At 33.7% G+C, this 15,293-nt stretch overlaps 2 protein-coding genes across 2 annotated transcripts in view; one reads left to right on the forward strand and one right to left on the reverse strand.

The window, feature by feature from the left end:
- LOC102803033 (uncharacterized) overlaps positions 1-15,293 on the forward strand; it is a 223,480-nt gene that overhangs the window by 109,905 nt on the left and 98,282 nt on the right. The window lies entirely within an intron of this gene.
- Positions 694-9,083, reverse strand: LOC146733827 (uncharacterized). The gene is made up of 3 exons (XM_085490984.1): positions 8,475-9,083; positions 4,348-4,549; positions 694-812 (listed from the first exon to the last, which is right to left on the reverse strand). Exons 1-3 carry the CDS (start codon positions 9,081-9,083, stop codon positions 694-696), a joined length of 930 nt encoding a protein of 309 aa, XP_085347110.1.

Here is a 15,293-nt window from a genome sequence, read left to right on the forward strand (position 1 = left end):
ACATTTCCATGCTTAATATTGTGCTGTCCACATTTGATGATAGGCAATTTCGATTAAGTGAGGATATTCGGAAGCAATATTCTTCTGTCGAAGATCGGCCGGTCAATGTAAGCTGCGAAATAAAGAAATTCTAGTTCAAAATCAAATCGTTCGATTTTTGCGGCAGACGTTCGACGCGCGTCTTTCATGCATCTCGCGAGATCTCGCAATTGTTCGGAAAATCACCTATTTCGTATGGTGTTTGATATTATAGTCGTTTGGCACTAAATGTTTATTTCCGACACACTGACAAATTATATTCAGTTGATTAATATTATAACTTATATATTTCTGGCCGTTAAAAGAAAATAGTCAGAGTTTATATAACTCTAATACAATTTTACCTATTGTCTCTCCAATCCCTACAAGGCATGAATTATGAATTATGCATTACAGAGATCTGTAGCAGGATCTCTGTAAACACATTGATCATTTGATAAGATACATATGGTGTGATCGAGCGTAATTGATGTGAACCAAATATTATAATTGAATAACCATTACACCGCATTCCCAGTGACCTGATTCACTGGTGAATAATAAATATAGCAGCAACTGGCACGTACACCAAAAAGTTGATTCTGTTTTCACTGGAACCGTTCTCGTCATCCATTTGTATAGAGGGTCTTGGATTGGTATTTGGCAAGTCGAGTGTTAGTTATTGACTACAGACGTCTCAGCCGCAGTATGATTGCGGTTTCTCTGATCGGCAGGCTGCATGTTCATTCGCCATACGCTGTTTATGGAATAAATCCCCGTTCCTGTATTCGATACTGTAAAATGAATTAATAAAAATTTGCAATCTTTTGAAATGTAAATATAAAAAGTAACTTTAAATATTATTGTAAAACTAGTTTTGGAGTAGAGTTATAAAAGTAGATTAGTAGTTAATATCGTGAAATATGCTAATAGTTTCTTTAATAATTTATACCAAATGTCAGATTATACTAGTTTCATTATTACATTTATTCGTTATTAGTTGTACCGAAATATGGCGGGTATATCTCACAAGAAAAGGATTATCGATGAATATCATAAATGAATGATCAGTCATATGAGATGTTTTTGTAACACGCGAGTATTCGATGATTGCATACTTTATGTGTATGGTCAAAGAAAATACACGAGGCTATTTTCCATCAGCATCAATCATCATATTGTAAATACGTTGTTGCACGCAATATGGAACAACGCCAATTCCCTGTTTAATAGCATGTGAGTTTACATAAAAGATTCTTTGCATTCAATCCGTGAAAGGTGAAATGGTGTGCACTGAATTATCAATGACATAATCACCTATGTAGAATGTATACATTTTACGTTTATATTTAATCACATAAAGAATTATTAGAATAAATATATTTAAATTAACGTAGTAGTACATCATCATAGGATGTGCACGATCTATTTTACATAGTGTAACATTGAGCAGATATAGTCGCAATATCGACATGGTTATCGAAATCAATTAGTTTTAGACCTATTTTTCACATCTTCTAGACGGAAAAGGAAACGTTTTCAGTATATGCAAATATTCATCAAAACTTCAGTCATTTAGTGGTATTATGCGAGTAATGTGTCACCCCGCCTGCCAACAAGACCAGCAAATATTATCTGAAATGTAATTATAGTACAGTGCTTTATATATGTATATAGTGGCAATCTATTTTATATTACATTACATTGTTGTCTTTTAATGAAAAAACGTAATAGATGACGGACAATTCTTTTTTCTCTCGTTTTACTGAATTTGATAAGCAGTCGGAAGCCACGCATTATTATCCTTATTATACGCATACAAATCTAATTTACATACCAGATAATAAACCACATTTCCATTAATCAAACAAAAAAACATTTCATCAGCAAATAATATGTTGAGAACAAATCAATATATCATTCCGCTTTGTCTTCATCTATTTCGTTTACCAAGATTAATAATTTATTCGAACTGACAACACGATGCCATTATTCAGTGTGGTGAAACATGGAATGAGTCCTGACAATAGTTATAATTTATATATTTCTCAAAAGTTTTACTGAATAAATTGCCTTACAGTATTAGTTGTACGGCATCATCACAAGCCCGGGCGATACTGCTAAGATGGATTTCACATAAATAATAATAATAAAATCACACGTTGTTATATGTTCTTGTAACTGTTTACAGTTTGTGATCTTTCTCGATCTGTTAAGATTTTTCTGCAGATAGATCTGATGCAATAAATGTCACATCCTGATATTTTAGGAGGGTAGTGTTGCAATTGCCTATATTGTACATAATTATTTGGTGATTCTATGTGTTTAATTTATTTGATCATTCTATGTGTTTAATTTATTTCGTCATTCTATGTGTTTAATTTATTTGGTCATTCTATGTGTTTAATTTATTTGATCATTCTATGTGTTTAATTTATTTGATCATTCTATGTGTTTAATTTATTTGGTCATTCTATGTGTTTAATTTATTTGATCATTCTATGTGTTTAATTTATTTAATCATTCTATGTGTTTAATTTATTTGATCATTCTATGTGTTTAATTTATTTGGTTATTCTATGTGTTTAATTTATTTGATCATTCTATGTGTTTAATTTATTTGGTCATTCTATGTGTTTAATTTATTTGGTCATTCTATGTGTTTAATTTATTTGATCATTCTATGTGTTTAATTTATTTGGTCATTCTATGTGTTTAATTTATTTAATCATTCTATGTGTTTAATTTATTTGGTCATTCTATGTGTTTAATGTATTTGATCATTCTATGTGTTTAATTTATTTGATCATTCTATGTGTTTAATTTATTTGGTCATTCTATGTGTTTAATTTATTTGGTCATTCTATGTGTTTAATTTATTTGATCATTCTATGTGTTTAATTTATTTCGTCATTCTATGTGTTTAATTTATTTGGTAATTCTATGTGTTAATTTATTTGGTCATTCTATGTGCTTAATTTATTTGGTCATTCTATGTGTTTAATTTATTTGGTCATTCTATGTGTTTAATTTATTTGGTCATTCTATGTGTTTAATTTATTTGGTCATTCTATGTGTTTAATTTATTTGATCATTCTATGTGTTTAATTTATTTGATCATTCTATGTGTTTAATTTATTTGATCATTCTATGTGTTTAATTTATTTGGTCATTCTATGTGTTTAATTTATTTGGTCATTCTATGTGTTTAATTTATTTAATCATTCTATGTGTTTAATTTATTTAATCATTCTATGTGTTTAATTTATTTAATCATTCTATGTGTTTAATTTATTTAATCATTCTATGTGTTTAATTTATTTGGTCATTCTATGTGTTTAATTTATTTAATCATTCTATGTGTTTAATTTATTTAATCATTCTATGTGTTTAATTTATTTAATCATTCTATGTGTTTAATTTATTTAATCATTCTATGTGTTTAATTTATTTAATCATTCTATGTGTTTAATTTATTTAATCATTCTATGTGTTTAATTTATTTGGTCATTCTATGTGTTTAATTTATTTAATCATTCTATGTGTTTAATTTATTTAATCATTCTATGTGTTTAATTTATTTCGTCATTCTATGTGTTTAATTTATTTCGTCATTCTATGTGTTTAATTTATTTCGTCATTCTATGTGTTTAATTTATTTCGTCATTCTATGTGTTTAATTTATTTGGTCATTCTATGTGTTTAATTTATTTCGTCATTCTATGTGTTTAATTTATTTCGTCATTCTATGTGTTTAATTTATATCTATGCGTTGAATCCAAGTATTGAATTTATGACTAGAATGTATAGAATGTTGTATCTCTGAGTAAAACCTATGTTTTGAATGTATGTGTTTAATATATGTGTTGATTCTGTGCGGTGATGTTATTTGTTGCTTCCATGTGTGAATATATGATGATTTTATGCATTGAATCTATGTGTTGAATTTATAGGCTTAATATATGTGTTTAGTCTGTCGGGTGAATCTGTGCATGAGTCTATGTGTCGAATTTACGTGTTGAGTTTGTACGGTGAATCTGTTTTGATTTTATATGTTGATTTTATTTGTAGAATGTATGTGTTCAATCTAAAAAAATATATAAATATAAATGAGAGTGGAATTGTGTCTCACTTTGAAATCGCAACTTGCCGATATTGCGTTTGACTGTCAGGTTGCTGTTCTCCACACTTACCGTCAAAGATGGCTGTAGTGTGTCAATAAATTGGCAAAAACTTTGGGCTTCATATGATATGACTATATGATATTATCGTACAAATATTCTTGGAAGCATTTGGTGTGCTATTCCTCGTTCATGAACATATACTCACCTTCCGTCTGTTCGAAATCTCTAGGCATATAACAAAAGCAAAATATCAGTACAACTGCTTTTCTGACCCCTCGTCTGTATCGCTTACGATATGACAGTATTATATAAGGAGTTATGACGTAATTTATCATCATAACAACATCAGTTATACGATCAACGAATCTAGACTCCCAGATGTGTTCTAATGTTCCAATGGCTTGAACCTGATAATTAAAAAAATGATTTAAGAGCGATGTTAGTTGGCATGGCTGTGGTGAATATATTCAGTAACACTTGTAAATATGGCGATAAGTCGTGGCAATCGATATGCAAAAATGACACAAAAATGCCTGAGAACAATTATGTTAGCCGTCGATTGATAAATAAACAGCAAAATGCGAAATGACGTATTGAACAGTTTTCTAATTATTGCATTATAACGACAACATGAACACTTTTCATGTCAAAATGTAGAAGAATCAATCAAATTCTCAGTATGACAGTTATCGGGATAACCCATACACTCTACGACGCTGACAGCGCTCGTCCGTTTTCTTCACTTTATAACGCTGTCAGAATAGTTGATTCTTTTGCTTCACTTAACTGAAATTATGTTATTTCCTGTCTGTTGTTAAAATGCTCGTATCGGAATCATGGTGACATATGTAAAAAGGGATCCTTATAGTTATACAATTTACAGAAGATAATCATATTTATTTAAAACCAATGCCGTCGGCCATAGAAGAATCACCATAGCATATACGAACTGTGCATTTAGGAAAATAATAACTATTTTAAATATATATTAATAGTATTGTAATGTTCCAGTAGTAACTCATACTACATAATATGTGCAATTGAAGCAACGACCATTTACTTTATATAAATGCTACGCTTCATTGTGTAGTCATAAACCACATAAAGGACTAGTAATTCTATATTTGTGATTCAGAGTCTTTATTTAAAATGAGGCAGTTGACAAGTAATTAAAATAATGTGCTGTTATACTACCGTATCACAATAATACTATATGTTACGATGTCAAGACTATTTTTGCAATTCATGCGATTAACAGCATTATGGGGCCTCAAACAAATCCCCTATATATTTCTGTAAATACTGTGTAGTATAATATAGCTACACAGTACAATCTCCATGGAAACCAAATCTTGTTCATTGAAGGTAACACCAGGTCACGCCGACACTAATCACCGTATTCACGCAGTACATCAGTCTTCATAAAGATATATACGATAGCCGCCTATATCGTATTACTTGACGTCTTTTGTATATTTTTTCAATATTATATTTGTTTGGTTTCCATATAATGTGTTTCTTCTTTAGTGGGTATTATATGTATTGTTTTGTTCACTGCCATGAAATATTTACATTCACAACTTTATGAGGTACATTGCTTTCTCTGTTATTAGGTATCAAATTCAGTTTGTTTCTTTTTCGTTGTCTAGCTATGGCCAAATGTTACAGCCACTGATGTCAGTGTTGTTGTATCTGAAATGTATTAGCATATAACTGTGTAACTATTCAGTAATGAATACATTCACTTCTGGGTATCAGTTTGGAAAATATTGTGTATAGTTTTACATTAACCATTAACAATAATGCTTTCTGAAAATACTGTTCTATTTGAGAATGTGTGTTAATGTGTTTGCGGGGGGAAAATATATTGTCATGTCTCTAGGATAGATTATTTACATTAACCACCCTATTTATGCTAGACATGTGTTAAAATAGATAACGCCACAGTATCTACAGTTAAAGTGCCTATTATTTGTTGTAGATTAGATTTTTTGAGGCAAAGCAATGAATTCAATGTTGTTTGGCTAAAAATGACTTTTATTTTTGAAGTACGGTTTATTCCCAATACAACTTTAAAAATTATTACACATCACACACACACAGTGCATTTGTTATTTAATAGGCTTTATAGAAACATTTGTTAAATTCAACCATTGAGTCGAGTGGATTGCTTAATTCCGTTCAATATACTCGTTTCAGACAAGATGACAAGATGCTTTTACTCATTATCAAAATGAAATCCGCTAAAGCTGAAAAAGTCATTTCTGAGAGAACCAATTTTTTTAGGATAGGATAGCGGGTAGGCCTATAAGATGTCGAGCGTGTGTTACTGATTTATAAACGGGGGATCGGGCTGTGTGTTTCATTGATTTTAGTCAAACACGATTCTAAGGCGACGTGCTAGGGTGTATTTGCTAGTCACCCTCACATTACGTTACTCACGCCAAGGTAATGGCAGTTGAATTAGTAAACCAAATGTCTTCCATAGTGGTCTTGTACACTTGTGTATAATATTGGGCAAACGGTCATTCCCAGCAGAATGACTACACACGTTTAGCAGACTTTTATACTATCAAATAGATGATGGGAATAGACTGTCGATATCTATTTTCGTGAAAAGTAATAGCACTGCCACTAATTGTCAAGATACAATTTACTAAAAGCTTTACATTCGTTCGTAGGTCGTCTCTTGAGCAATTATGTAGATTGCATGAAACATTTTGTTGTGGCTCACATTTTTAGGAATCAAATTGCAAATGTCATTTTGGAGCTAGATTTGCCTGTAGCTGTTTTATTGCACAGTGTCACGATTCACACATTTAGTATCTAGAAACCTCTGTTTATTTGTCTGTTGTAAAGGGTTAATTACGTACAGAATTGTGCTCTAATTGGTTGCATATAAACGAATTACGAACATAAAACACGCAACACGTGAGGTTATAATTCACAGCTATGACAAAGTGCCTTATTAAGTCGGCTTCAAACAGCGTTTAATGAACGCGGACCTACGGGAACTAGATGAGCATCCATAAGCCGGATCTTTGACGTCACACACAACCACAGACACATAAAGCCACCTATTCATGATCAGTAAAGCACAGTAAAGGTTGGCCTCGGGGAGAAGTACAGGCACACCAGCAGTTGTAAACATCTGAGATGAAGTACAGAAACCGTAATCAATGTTGTGTTTTTGTGCGTCACATATTACAAACTCGAAAAGAATGAACTAAACCGATTTCTTTTCTGAACCAATGTCGATTTTTGAAGCGAGATGAAGATGTTAATATTTGAGTCAACGGTAAATAAGTTCTCGTCAAACATTGTTTTGAAGGTGATATAACTGTTATCTGAATACAATTCTCTCTTATACGTCTGACTATGTTGCCTTGAAAGAGTAGCTTATTGTAGACAACCCTGTTATTACCATACAGAGTCCATACCTTTGGGACTGTCCGTTAGTAATGGACCAACTCCATTACGCCATGTATAGCACGAGATTTTCTCTGAATTATAAACATGTAGACTTATTAACCGAAATGTTACGTGTACATTTTGTAGTTCAACTTAAATCTTAAAATATGTTTTTTTTGTTTTTTTTTTTTTTTTTTTGGTTTTTCATAAATTTTTCACAGCTTTCACATAAACAAACTGATCTCAGACAAATAAGTAATGTTTCATAATATTAAATTCTTCTCCGTGGAGAGTATATTTGTGGAATGAGGTCAGTTTTATTGCTTGTCGATTTGAGTAACTTGAGGATTATTTATCATCGATATTGCCATCTCTGGATTATGATTTATCGTAAGTTTAGAACAGCACCTTTGATGCACATGAAATAATATTTGAATCACACCAATTGTTATTACGTACTACTATCTCAACGTTGTTGACAATAAATACTCGAGTAAGCAAAATTTTCTCTTGTAACATGCAACTTAATATTTATCATAGTATCAAATGGTCTCCAACAACGTTTTCTCCTCTTTAAAACACCATTCATTTACAAATAATTGGCTTACAATAGTTCACCATGTAGTCATGTTTTGATGCAATCATTCAAATAATGGTACTGTGCAAATGCCAGGTATTAGAACAGGAAATGTCATTACGACACGCGCTTGCAAAACTCTGCGTGGTGCTGCTTCTATGCAAGTAATGAATTGAGGTGTGGGACAAACAATGTGTGTTATTAGGACCTAATCCATTCTTAACCTTAACAAATAATGAGGTTGAATGAAAAAGCTACAAATAAGCAATTTAAATTGATGGGATTGTTATGTCATTTTCGATTTGCGGAAGCACCATCATGCTACACATAACATTCTCACTTACCAGAGTAGGAGTCCAGAAAAAAGTGAACACCATGGTTACCATGGCGACTAATTTTGCGAACTCAACCTCTTCCCGCAGACGAGCCTCTGAAACTCTATGTTGATTTACTGTTGGAGTCGGCCTCCGTGTATTCCCATGAGACGCTGGAGTACCTGACTGGACGGTAACGTTTTTATTCGAATCACCCTCGCAAGGCGGAGGCAAAACATTTGACGCACTGAGGAGTCCATTGTTTGTTGTAGTTGTAGAAGCTGTTACAGTCCTTTCTGAATTTCCAAGCGTCGTAGTTAGCGTAGTAGTAGATGTTGCCCTTTGTTCAGAATGTGAGGCGCTATCGTTGTCGTTCTGACTGTGTCTATTTGGCGAAACAAGAATCGTTGGCGTAGGAACAGTGCGTCTCATTGAATACATTCTGTAAATATTATACATATTGGTGACTAATATCCAAACGATCATTGTTACGCTCAGTGCCAATACAAAATAAGCGTACGTCCTATCAGTTTTATCTTCCGCGTAATAATATGGAAGACAGGCGTTATCGTACATGGCGTTATAAAACACTCCAACACCAAAATATGGCATCATACCCAAAACAGTAACTCCAATCATTATGAATCCAACTACGTACTTTACCCTGGATTCCATAAAATGCTGCAAAGAAAGAGAATTTTGTTATTAAAAATACAAATAAATTATGCCATTGATTATGAAACAAATGAAATATATTACGATGTAATATATGGTGAAGGTTAATTATAATTACATTCGCCCATCATATAAGAAACATTACTATTGTTTTCCCATTAATAAGCGAGTATTTCTACGAGTGAATTAAAACAAAGCATCTCAGGTTATGCATCTCAGGTTATGCGTTAGTATGCTCAGACGTATGATTTATTTTAATTATCTTCTGCTACCCTTGTCGTCTGAATGAACTTCTCTTTAAAATCATCCATTTATTAATAGCCACGTTTATGAGATTCCAAATCGATCATCATATAAGAAACACATTGAAGCACAATTTGATTAATCTCTACAATTCAACGCTGAATCAAATTAACATTGTATTCTTTTCACTGTGGTGATAGGCGATCTCACGAACATGTTATATTATTACTCGAGAGTAACATGGCTACAGGTATGTATGTTTATTTGGCTCTACGAACTCGCTGATTCGTGATAGCATATCAAACGTTGCCCATGAGAAATCATTGGCCTTGCTTCAGGAAACTGTGCGTCGATGAGAACCACATTACCTGCGCAACTACGTCACGTCCTCTCGTTTATTCTCTAATATTGATCGATTTGGAATCTCATAAACGTGGCTATTAATAAATGGATGATTTTAAAGAGAAGTTCATTCAGACGACAAGGGTAGCAGAAGATAATTAAAATAAATCATACGTCTGAGCATACTAACGCATAACCTGAGATGCTTTGTTTTAATTCACTCGTAGAAATACTCGCTTATTAATGGGAACACAATAGTAATGTTTCTCGCCACAATTATAAAACAAATCTACAGTATACTATGCCACGAGACTACCATTGCATTCCGCATTTCATTGTATTATCATTTGAGGTCCAATAATTCCGCTAATAATTGGTCTGACGTTATGCCATATATTGAAGACAATTAAATATATAGGGTCTTGTAAATGGCACTCAATATTATTAGACGAATGTTGAGTTGGTTTTGTATATCTTTGTATGTCACGGTGACATGCTTAACCCCCTAAGTAATTGGTTTACTGACATTTTTAGAAATAGAAAAATCCTTTCCTGATTACTGATTGGGTATTATAACAAGAGTACAAGAACAGCTAATGCTATCCGGGATTGAACATATTGATTGCCGTATAGGATATGAAAAGTTAGTCATTTTGTATCTGTAACAAGGCACGGGTCCACATGTGATCCATTCTAATCGGTACCAAGGTATTTGTTCACATGTGATCCATTCTAATCGGTACCAAGGTATTTGTTTGCATGTAATCCATTCTAATCTGTATCATGGCGTAGGGTCACATGTAATCCATTCTAATCTGTATCATGGCGTAGGGTCGCATGTAATCCATTCTAATCTGTATCATGGCGTAGGGTCACATGTAATCCATTCTAATCTGTATCATGGCGTAGGGTCACATGTAATCCATTCTAATCGGTACCAAGGTATTTGTTCACATGTGATCCATTCTAATCGGTACCAAGGTATTTGTTCACATGTGATCCATTCTAATCGGTACCAAGGTATTTGTTCACATGTGATCCATTCTAATCGGTACCAAGGTATTTGTTCACATGTGATCCATTCTAATCGGTACCAAGGTATTTGTTTGCATGTAATCCATTCTAATCTGTATCATGGCGTAGGGTCACATGTAATCCATTCTAATCTGTATCATGGCGTAGGGTCACATGTAATCCATTCTAATCTGTATCATGGCGTGGGGGTCACATATAATCCTCTCGAAAAAAAAATATTTGCGGTGAATAACATGTTGGTATTTCAAATTAATTGATTAAATATGATACCAGAATAACCAACCAACCGACTGATTGACACACTTAAATGTAACACTGAGCTGGGTCAATTTTATTAGTTCAATACTTCATTCTACTACTAGCAGAATGATGAATTGACCTCATGTTAGGTTCCTTTCGCTCCAATGACGATACTGTTTAATATTTGATTTTAACAACTAGACAATCACCCATCCTTGTGTGTCTGGAAAATAGCTCTGCTTTCAAGATTTTACATTACCGTTTCTGTAGATGAATGAATATAATTTATGACAAAGACTGTCGGTTCTTATTACACGAGTAGGTTTGGGTTGTCTTTTATGCAGTAAGTCAAAAAACTGCATAACAATGCATCCTGTATATATAATATGACAATCGTTTCATCGTATCAACAATTTAATATTTGAATAACACTTATACCAGTATTTCAATTGCCAGAATACGTCGTTCTGATTGGTCATGAGAGAGTTTTCAATTATGCAAGCCGCGTTAGTATACAGTGTATGCCACAGTGTTTCATGTTTAGAAGTAGGCCCTAAACGTGAATAGCATACGGTGGGGATAATCTTTCAAAACGTTTTTTTTTTTTTCATAATTACGCAAACGAATTTTATTGCTTCATTTTATTGCTCTACGTTTGTAAACAATAGTATCTCTGCTCAGAAACAAACGAATGAGCGTCTGCCTTTCAATGTAATAGTGTTGTTTCGCAACACTCGAGGAATGTATGCATATGATGGGATTACCACCGTGATGATGACGCGTTTGAACACACTTCTTGATATATTTATTTTCCAATTTTCAATAATACAATTGCAGAACCTTTTGCTTGTTTGCAACACTGACGTATTTAAAAGGGATACGTATTTGCGGTGACGGTTGCTGTTCTTTAATGTCACACCGTCGACCCATACAACGAAAGCATTTCCATATATGGCCGGACAGAACTTTTACGTATTCTAATAACATATTTTCTATATACTGCTAATGCAATAGCTTGCAAGGCGAGATTGTTAATAACAACATGACTGATAACAAGAATATATGTATTGACATTCGTGTCAATTGTCACGTTATGTCGAGTCAATTTTTCACAAAAAAGCTCGGCAGTAAACTTCTTCTTAAAATGTTCTGCGTCTGACTGTGCGGCCCACAATGTCTATTGGCTAGAATCATTAAATTAATCGCAATGTTGACATTTCATTTTACTGGTTGCGTTTATGCTTACAACTTACTGACGTAATGATCAATATGTCAGAAATATGAAGTCTGTGGTATTTTCAATAACCACCTCAAAATATCTGACAACCATTTGAACCTTTTCCTTACCTCGTACATAATATATTACGTCATTAGAAGTAATATAGGCGATCCGCTCCGTTCTGCCCTTATAAACACACAACAAATTGTGAATACTTTCGCGTCCTCAAAATCTGTCAAAAATTGGGACATATCTCGTTTCACTCAGCTTGAGTGTGGACCACAATTTAGTAAAGTTTGTTCACTGTCGAGAAATTTGTCCTTGAAGTTGGGGTAATTGTTTGCCAGGAACGGCTTTTTAACTCTTCTGTATTTTTTTTAGCCGGGCTGCTTTCCTTGAAACTTGGCAGACAGGTCACACCGTCACTCTAGTTAGATGGTAACATTTGAAAAATAAATTCTGGCCAGCCGTTGAATTAGCAACAGCCCAACAAATATTGTTTGAATGCCTTCCCGCAAAATGATTCTCCCTCTACTAATTTTAGAGTAAAAGACTGGGACATATCTAATACTACTTAGCTTGAGTGTGAGGGCAAAGTTATACTTGTTTTTTATATTATTTTCACTGCCAGAAAATTTGATCTCGAATTTAGGTTAATGTTTTGCCAGGAACGGCTTTTTAACCCTTTTGTGATTTTATTGGGGAGGGGGGCAATATTGGTCAAATTTTAAACCCGCACTCTAGAAAGATGAACAAATTTACCAAAATAGTTTTGTCTTACAGATGTCATGACAACAACAAAACACGCGGATTTTTGTCTAATGACACTTACGCATACGCGAAAAGCATCGGATAACGCGTGGCATTGTAATGACCTGCGCGTGTAACAATAAAATAAAAAGTTACGAAGCACCAACGAGAGGCTACCGGAGCCGATATTGTTAGGATGTATGCGGTACGTGTCCGCGCAACTTTAAATGAACTGTAAAGACTGCGTTTAATCAAAAACTCTAAAAAATACAATCACATTACTGTTACATACGCAGAATTTGTAATTAAACTTGGCTTTTTTAATATGTCAAACTAAAACGGATGAACGCAGTCAGTAGTCTGTCAAAAATGACTGGTGTAATCATACGACATGAAAATAATAAAGTCTTTGATCTGTCAAACTATCTGAGAGATATATTGGACATCATCGTTGACCAATGTATCAATCGTGACGACAACTGCAGTGAAACATCAAGCTATAAAACCAATCCAATATATGAACCAGATAGATTAGTTATCACAAGCTATGGAGCAGAGAATTCACTCCGTCAATTTATCCGTAGTACTGTAGTTTAGAAACATGCCGCAAAGTACGTAAACGCATTGGATACAAGTCACGTTGAGTGTTTCATCAATTCTTCAATTATATTTCATGGCAGGAAAATCGTGTTTCAGTTTAGGCACTACGAGATGCGAACAGATTTAGCGTTTTGTGTTACACTGAAACGAAAATATCGTCCGTCCAGCAGCGGCTGGAACATTTCAGAGAAAAATTACGTGGAACGTAATACAACTGTCGACAAAATGCATGATGTAGGGTGATCAATGTAGTGTAATAAACGCGGTCCGTGAATGATTATTATAGAAACCCAAACGCGACATACATGCGATGGATGGCACGGTAATTAAAACTTAATAACCGTGTCAAGCTATGAAATAAAATATAGTTTCATATTTCAAAGTGCAAACGGAATATTGCCAAAATAAAATGTTTGTCATCTTGTCGAAATCTAGGTCAAAAGGTCAACCCGCGTGAATATAATGATAACTACAATAAGGTAATGAAGTTAAGTAGTAATAAAGTTAAGTGACTTCTTAAGATTGAATCTTCTTTCCTCGTTGCGAACTTCGTTTATGGGTCACAGGTTTTAAGTATAAGCCGACTTTAGCTTCATGTTCATGTCCTACCATGGCATACCTGAAAAAATTGTGTGTTTTTTTTAGCGGAGCTAATCGCATGCGATTGCGTGTTTATATTTTCATAGTCTGTTTATAATTAAAGGTGACCATACCCCGCATTTTGTTGAATGTTTCATTATTATATTACCAAAATCACATACAAAAACATTGATTGTTTTATTTGTTTATGCATAATTGTTTATTTGATGGCAGTCAGGTCACATTAGGTTGACACAGGTCACATTAGGTTGACACAGGTCACACTAGGTTGACACAGGTCAATACACACACCAGAATTGACGCATCACTCAGTCGAGTGGGTCATGAATATTTTAAGCATTTGATAGTTAAAGTAACACGTTTAGGGAGCACTTTGTCACGGAATGATTTTTAGACCGACTTTTCCTTGAATCATGTCTGAGCAGCAGGTTACCTTTTCACTAAAAGACGTGGTTTTAAAATAAAGTTGAAGCTTTTCGGATTATAATAACTGCATCCATGACGTGTTTTATGTTGTTTTTTTTCAATCAATGTTGAGTAATATTGTTGATGTATTTTCATAGCATGTTGACAGTCTACCCCCTAGGGTAAGAACTAATTTAGAATGCATTTAACTGAATATGTCCGTGTTCGGGCAATGGGTATAAATAGCCGGAATACATATGTCAGCTTTGTTGCGAAAGATTGGTTTCACAAACCATTACAAGCGGGGAACCTGGGAAAACCAATTAGTTTTTACGTGATCAGCATGTCTCAGTAAAGCACACCATGGGCGATATTTCGGTTATGCAATTTATTTCAGTCATTTCGTCGGAAATCGCGAATATAACCAGTTAACTATAAGACTTGTACATATGGGATAACGTTAGAGATTACGGATATGTAATGTCACATATGGTGAAGACAGAAGCCGCGATAATGCTATCTTGTAATGTTTGCTTTAGGGCTGTAGGGGTTTAAGCATACGTTTAGCACAGATCCAAAGTTTGCATTCGCTTGATGGAATGATACATAGCTTACAACATTGTACGTGTTTGTAATTTGGATGCGACTTCCACGCTTTAAATATAAGACTGTGATTGTGATCACATATAGGCGAATACAGTCGCAACTTTAGACAGGGATATGTTAAACAAATTACATAT

The sequence above is a fragment of the Saccoglossus kowalevskii genome, chromosome 16 (assembly GCF_978046115.1).
Source record: "Saccoglossus kowalevskii chromosome 16, keSacKowa6.1, whole genome shotgun sequence".
Lineage (NCBI taxonomy): Eukaryota > Metazoa > Hemichordata > Enteropneusta > Harrimaniidae > Saccoglossus > Saccoglossus kowalevskii.